A 7,986-nucleotide genomic window follows, 5' to 3' on the forward strand; every position below is an offset into this window, starting at 1 on the left:
ATACTTTTAATTCATATACTTTATTATAAGTGTACATTATATCCACCGTACACACTACACTGTTATTCAGCTCAATGAGTTCAATTTTTATTTGTTTTGGCAGGTTGTGCTAAAGGACATGGAGCACAGCAAGAAAACACTTGAGGATGAGTTGCAGAAGACTTCTGAGGTATGAGACAGTGAAACAAAACGAGTGTCTTGTACTTCCCATGTGATTTAAAGCCTGAACATTAAAATGGTTTTCATGCAGTTGAGAAGAAAACATTGACCAGAGAACCGCCTGTTGTCCTTACAGAAAGCGTGTTTGACTGTGGAGGAGAACGCCCGTCTGAAGAGTCGTCTGCAAGCAGCGGAGGCCGAGGTGGTGCAGCGTCACACGAGCACGGCCGAGCAGGACTATGAAGAAGTCATCCAGCTCCTGGAGGCTGAGATTAAAGACCTAAAGAACCAGCTGGCAAGCAAGAGACAAAGTCGAGGAGGAGACGCCGCAAAAGTGAGTCTGCAAAACGGAGGCCAATTTGGTCAGAACTCAGCTTTATTTATAAAGCACACGGAATTGTTTTTGCATTGGGTTTAATTTATGTATTTATTTGATTTGGCTTTTTCATTTTTCAAACCAAAATTCCATGCATTGGATTAGGCAATTTTGAATTTTATGTTTTTCACTCAGATTTTCACATTGACATATGCTCACAGTATTTGACTGTATCTAAAAAATATCAAACATCTTTTGAATTTAAATGAAGTAATCTAATTCGAAAATTCAATTACTTAAATATTATTGTGGCGGGACGGTGGGCGAGTGGTTAGCACATCCGCCTCCCAGTTCTGAGGACTCCGGTTCGAGTCCGGGCTCTGGTCTTCCTGGGTGGAGTTTGCATGTTCTCCCCGTGCCCGCGTGGGTCTTCTCCGGGTACTCCGGTCTCCTCCCACATTCCAAAGACATGCATGGCAGGTTAATTGGGCCCTCCGAATTGTCCCTAGGTGTGTGTGTGAGTGTGGATGGTTGTTCGTCTCTGTGTGCCCTGCGATTGGTTGGCAACCAGTCCAGGGTGTCCCCCGCCTACTGCCCAGAGCCAGCTGAGATAGGCGCCAGCACCCCCAGCGACCCTTGTGAGGAATAAGCGGTCAAGAAAATGGATGGATGGAAATATTATTGTTTATACTTTGTCACCAAATCAGTGTCAGTTCTGTCTGTCAACTATGTTGCCTTTAGTAACTTTTAAGGTCCAGCAGGGGTCAGTATTCAGTGGCACAGTATCAATACAGTTTTGCTGTGTCAAGTCATCTTTATTTATATAGCTAGTGATGACACTTCATCTCCCCATCACTAGTCAGGTTTACATCCAAATGCAATGCGACTTATGCCCGTTTCCATCCGGTCTTCTTTTGCAAATAGTGAGAGGAGACTGCGTTGCGAAATCACATCCATACAAATGCCACAAGAGGCAAAATGGACAAATTATTTCATTAATTTGAAAAAGAATTGTTTCTTTGTCTCCAAATGTACATAAAAACTTTTTGTGAATTTTGGGCCTTTTTTCCAAATTTCTGGTTTTTCCATTCAAGTTTCTTTTTCACAATTCTTGAAAATTTGAATAAAAATAGGTGGATGCAAACCCCAGTACTAGTTCTTGTTAATGATTGTTACGTTTTGGCGTGGTTCAAGACCCAAACACTGGGAAGCAAGGAGGTGAGGCAGGTCTGTACACAAAAATGGGAATTTAATCTCAAAAGAACAAAAAAAAGGCAATTGTGTCTATATGGAATTAACATAATACCAAAATAGGGTACGAAGAAAGTAAATCAACAGTTGGAGGAAGAAGACTTGACTTTGAGCGAGACAGCACACTAACACACGAACCGAACAAAAGCAGGGAATTAAATACAAACGAGACACCTGTACAAGACAAGTGGCCGAGGGAGTTGATTGGGTGACACAAGTGACCAGGTTGACAAGCACAGCTTGGCACAATAAGACTTAATGAGACAAGGCAAAGTGACAACCGAATTCTACCCACAACACACAACATAGAACATGGCAATGATATACTGTACATTATCACAAGAATACTGTATATCAATATTTTGATTTGAGAGGAAACATACTCCACACAGAAAGGCTTTATTAGGCTTTGTTGTCATGTGAAAAGAATTGATTTTATCATCTCTAAAGATGGGTTAAAAAAAAAAAAAAAGAGAAACATACCTATTATAAAAGGATGAAACAAAAGTGACAGGTTACACAAAGATTAATAGCGCTCTGACAGTGTCAGTTAATCAGAAAATATCTTTGACACATGAGCACTTGCACTGGATCTCATTAGATTATGCAGTGGAAGTGGGCGGTGTTGTTTTTTTGTGAAAAGCAGATTAGTTCTTCTTTCACACACACTACAGCCAACATGAGAACGTAATCCAGGCGCTCCCATTGCAGTGCAATTACATGTAACTCAGAATGTGTTTTTTCTCTCATACAGTACATGTGCCATCTGTTCTCATGTGCCATAAAAAAAAAGGCACAACAGCTGATGTTCTGTGGTGCTAAAATCACTCTTGAGCGTTTCCATTCTCTCGTCTTTCCTGCCTCCTCCCTCACCCAGCGGGTGCCTGCAGCATTGTCAGTCTCGCTGAAACGCATCGAAGTCTTCCCGAGCTACTGAGCCGCAGCCACGATATTCAGCAGCATCACCTCGCTTTGATGAGGCAGAGGCTTTTCACTCATTTGCTCGCCGCCTCACCACTCGCAGCTTTTCATCTCAAAGCGCTAAATCCCTTGCTTTCACGCTGCCTCTCGGAGACCGGCAACCTCGCTCTGACTCCCATTCAATCATCAGTCACAAAAATATCTGCAGCTCTTTGTTATTCCGCTCCGGTTCGATCGTCGGATCTCGTTCTGTGCAGCATCCAACGCTGTCCAAAAGCAAGCCAGGTGTTTTGAATTTGTACACTCCAAGAGAAAAAAATGTACAGTGGGAAATGAACTCGCACAGCCTGTACAGAATTCATGCAAGTGAACCACTACATCACACCAAGTCGAGGGACAAATACAGAAAAATGAAAAAAAATGCAAGGACTGCTTTGACATTCTTTAACTTTAATCAAACACACTCGAATCAAGCAAACAAGCAAGCAATTATACTTTATTATTTGTATTTTGTAGTTACTTGGGAAAACTGCTACATAACTGCTTTCTGTTAAAGGTGATAAGGCAAATAGTTTAGAAAAATCCCACTAGATTAGATTTACCCTCATACTGAACATTAGCCAAATCCTCTCCACAATCAGAACCCAACAAGAGCTAACTGTAGCACACTCTAAAAAGAGAATTGTTGAACCAATTTAAGATTACAAGTTAAATTGTTGACCATCTTTTAAAAAATCGCTTCAATTACTTATTAGTTCATTAAACTTAAAGGGGCAGTCTGCCGGATTCACTCAGGAAAATGCACTTTTTAAATACAGGATGTACACACTTTAACTTTCTCTCAGTCTACACATCTGTGTTTTTGTTCATCTTTTGTGGTAATTTCGTCCTGAACCCCCCCCCCCCCCCCAGCCTGTATTTTGCCATTTGTGTTTGTTTTGTAAACGGCGGGACGTTTCTGTGGAAAGACAGTGTTTACAACCCTCCAGCCAATCGCAGAGCGGGGGGTGGAGTGTTGCAAACGGGGCCGGGCGAATGTGTCAGCTGCGTGACGACACTCCCGCGGCAATTTGAAAGCACACACGGATTTGTTTTTTTTCTTCACTCACTCATTCACACACGTAAGCTTCTGTGAGTGAGTGGGAAAAAACAACTGTTTTTTTGTTTCCGGTTCGGTTTGCGACGTGTGGGCTGCGTCAAAAATACTTGTGCTTCCGACTTTGTGCCCTTGGGTTGCGTGTTCGCAACCCGGACCGGAAATAAACTGATGTGCAAAATCACGTCCCGCCTCTTCCGTGGCATATACCCCATAGATGCTTTTTTTTTTTTTAAGTTGGTCAACAATTCAATTTGTAATTTTAAGCTGGTTCATCAATTCTCCTTTTAGAGTGCAAGATGACCATTTTTAAACAGTTACTTGGGAATCATGTTCATACATCTAATCTTGACACGTTGCAGGAAGTAGAAGTCCTAATGTTCACTTCTAAAATTGAATTATCTTTATGCACATCCATAGTGTTTTGAAGAGAAATTATTTTAGCTGTAAATACTTTATTTGAATCTGCTTTATTTAGAAAAGCTCTACAATATATAAACCAATTTATTAGTAGTGGTGGCACCTATTTAGTCGACACCCTCCTTCTCAATCTGCTCATGTCCACTTTTTTTTTTTTTTTTTTAATTAGACTTGTGTGCTGTGTGAAATCTTTTTTTTAGTATATGACGTGTGCTGCTAAAAAAAAATGAAATGATGGGCCACAAATGGCCCCAGTCCATAATTTGGACACCACTGCACTCGGTGACACATGCATTTTTTTTTTTACTGCCTCTTACTACATACTGAGGTTGTTTCTGATCTCACTAATATTTTGGCATTTTCTTTACAGCTCTCCAAATTTCTGTTATGAACTGATACTGCTTTCCACAATCTACCCATTCAACTTTAAACATTTGAATGTTTCTTAATTTTTCACATTACAAACGATATTGGCATAAATGGGAATCCATTCTCCCTGCTTGACATTTTTTTCTTTTCTTAACCCATAGACAGTTCTCTGGTTTTCATGATGTTTACATCTCTAACTAATATAAATAGCAACTTAAGAAGAATCATATTTTTTTTTTGTCAAGTATGAAATTTGCCCTCTGCCTTTCCAATCATTTTGCTCACATGAAAAAATTTTACTCTTGTAATTTTTACATGGTGTTCTGTTATTTTATTTATTTATTTTATTTTTGTCAGGAAGAGGTGCAAGAACTGAGCAGGAGGCTTACTGCCATCGACTGTCAGCTTCGGAAGTCTGAGGTCAACCGAAAACACCTCGAGATGTCCAACAAAAGACTGCTCGGCTTTGCACAGGTACAACATTCGTTAAGAGCCAAAAGTTGGGTCCACAATTTGAACATGTAAGATGGATTTGACTGACCTTGTCCATAAAATAAAATAATGACCAAAAAAGTTAAATATATGATACAGTACCTTTCCATTTGTTGCATAGTTGACTCAAGACTTAGTAACAAGCAGTAATGTGTCGATGGATATGATATCACTATTCAAGATTGACGCAACAACGGACAAAATGCTTGTTACCTCTTCTGCCTCCTGGTGGCTTAACACACACATTACAGCTCATAATAAGGCAATGACATATAAATGAGGTCAATTCACGTTATCTTTCTTAATAGAACACTTTCAAACAGCTGAAAGTAATAAGTTTAATAATAAGCTTGATGCCGCCGAACAATTGTGCCTGTTCTCCTCCCTCAGAACGTCCATAAGGTATTAACAACACCCAGCCTGTTTGGAGGAGAATTGGGGTAAGACATATCAGTTCCCCAGCTGGTCTGCAGCTTCACTCTTAATTTAATTTAAGCTTTGTCTTTTACGTGTTAGGAGCAACAGGTCGTCGCCGGCCGCAGACAGTCCCGACACCCTGTCGCCACTTCCCGATCCCGCTTTGCAGCTGGCTGTTGAGGCCAAAGAGCTGGTGCAGTGCGGATTCACACTCCCCACTGACGACAAAGGTAACTTGTTTGGTTTTTTTTTAAATTTCAAATGTGCAAATATGTTGATATATCTATCAAAGTAATTTAACTTAAGTGGCACAGACTGTGTCTGTTTCTGTTCTGTTTATGTCTTGTCACACATTTCAAAATAAGATGAGCAGGTCACAGCCACCTGGACCTGACCAAGATGCTGCAACCGCTATATCTTCCTTCCTTCCTTGAGCTAGCACTAAACTATTTTCTCATTTTCTACTGACCTGTGACCAGTGACAGAGGAGGAAGTCGCCCCAGATGTCAGCCCTCACTACAAGTGAACCAAAAGGACGACCGAGGAAGAATATTAAAGGGTCCAATCAGACTCCAAAACCACAAGGACACACAACAGAGCCAGCGCCGTCCGACACCTTTCAAAATAAGACTTCATTTCGCATCCACAGGTCCGAGTGACGGATAGAACACAACCATTTAATGCCAAAGCTCGCAAGTATACATCCAATTCGACATCCTCAGTTTTGCGGATGGACTCCACCAAGACCTGATGCATCTTCCCTTTGTGGACTTTAACGGGCATCTCAATAAGAACAGTTCCCCTGTTGTTTAAACTAACTGTAAATGTGTTGAAGCATGACCACAACACACAGATATTGTTGCAGACTTAATATTTCTTTCTGACCTATTTTCTACCCTTTCAACAAACAAACATCACATTGCATGTAAAGGACAATCTAAATCCATGAGTCTTCGTAATAACTCCCCCCCCATCTGCTTCCTCTGCCAGAGATGTTATGAACTGCTAAGAAAAAGTAGCAAGTGATTGATCCTCCCAACCAATCCTAATTAATTTCACTTGTTCCTCCTTATGTGAATTGAAGGAAAGCGAGATTGAGCATTGGTATACAAGACCAACAATAAGCAAATGAGCACAGTTCAGTCAACATCACTGCATGTTGTGAGGGACATTGTACAAATAAGGACATGTAGCTCCTGTTGTGTAATCAATAATGTGTTGTTAGTAGTCAACAGCCATCCATCATGGTATTCTGTATATTTCTATGAACAATGCACATACTGTATAAACAGATACTCTCATGTCCTGTCATTCAACCAGACTGAGTCTTTGTTGTGGCCTCATGTTCTTTCTGTTAACAGTTTTATATTAAAGGAATAACTGATAACTGGACTGCATTGTTATTCAATTCAAATCAAATATTTATACTACAATAACAACTGAATACCTAAAACAGTTTTGTGCATTTTTAGCTTACAGACTTTGTTTCTTTAGGAATAATAGCAAGGGGACATATTTGTCAACGCCTATTGAGAATACAACCAATGAGCTTTTACATCACTTTTAACATGATTTCTTTTACCTGCACAACTGCCTGTAGGGCACTGGTATGCATGTGGCAATATTAGATTCTGACGGTAGGATGGCGTATCAGCGTATGACGGTATTAAAATTCCAGCTCTAAAATGTAAATTAAACAGGATATTTTTTCCATTGAACAACATATAGAATACTTAATACATTAATAAATATGCATCACATATTTCAAAGAATAAATGTTAACATCTTTTAGGCTCGCAGAATATTGTTTTATGACTATGTAAGCACAGAAACTACCAAATGAAAGTTTAATCCAGGGTTCCCCAATTCCGGTCCTCGAGGGCTGGAGTCCTGCAGGTTTTCCATTTTTTCCCGCCTACCAACACACCTGATTCATATGAGCTCATCAGCGTGCCTGATAACGATTTTTATCTTTAGTATCAGGTGTATTGGTAGGCGGAAAAATGGAAAACCTGCAGGAGGACCGGAATTGGAGAAATCCTGGTTTAGCCTTTCGTCATGCAAAAAAACACGTGGTGATCTCATCCAAAAGAGATACAATGCTGCCTTCTGCTGGCCATAATTAGTGGGTAGGGTGGGGAGATAGCCAGTGACAAACTTTGGCCCTCTTCAGAAAGTCAAATCTTCCAACCTTTATGCCACCTATCCTTAACCCTTGTTGGATTACATCATCGGGATTCGTGTCAAAGAGAAATGAAAAGGTTTTGCTTCCTTTCGAAAATATAGGACAGCACACTTTCACACAAATTCAACTCCACTTTTCCTAACTGACGTCCTCGTGCAATGGCAATTATTGCTGACCAAAGTTCTTGCTTGCAGACTTTAAATTAAAAAAATATACAAATATAGTAATTGTTTTTGTGAAGATCTATGATCCATTGCATTCTCAAGTAAATGATTGAAGGTCAAGGGTGTTTGTTATTTCTGCTTGTGTTGAACCACACCTTGATTTCACTGACTATTAATGTTGTTCCGATACCGTTTT

The 7,986-nt window shown here is 40.1% G+C and overlaps 1 protein-coding gene across 2 annotated transcripts in view; it reads left to right on the forward strand.

Annotated features, from left to right (window-relative positions):
- LOC144026888 (syntaxin-binding protein 4) overlaps window positions 1-6,833 on the forward strand; it is a 44,087-nt gene extending 37,254 nt beyond the window's left edge. For both annotated transcript variants that reach the window (XM_077533984.1, XM_077533994.1), the window contains 6 exons: window positions 104-169; window positions 296-493; window positions 4,890-5,006; window positions 5,415-5,464; window positions 5,541-5,671; window positions 5,921-6,833. In XM_077533984.1, coding sequence (XP_077390110.1) covers window positions 104-169; window positions 296-493; window positions 4,890-5,006; window positions 5,415-5,464; window positions 5,541-5,671; window positions 5,921-5,967 — 609 coding nt within the window. In that variant the 3' untranslated portion in view covers window positions 5,968-6,833. The remainder of the gene's footprint in view (window positions 1-103; window positions 170-295; window positions 494-4,889; window positions 5,007-5,414; window positions 5,465-5,540; window positions 5,672-5,920) is intronic.
- Window positions 6,834-7,986: the final 1,153 nt, after the last annotated feature.

This window comes from Festucalex cinctus, chromosome 1 (assembly GCF_051991245.1).
Source record: "Festucalex cinctus isolate MCC-2025b chromosome 1, RoL_Fcin_1.0, whole genome shotgun sequence".
Classification (NCBI taxonomy): Eukaryota; Metazoa; Chordata; class Actinopteri; order Syngnathiformes; family Syngnathidae; genus Festucalex; species Festucalex cinctus.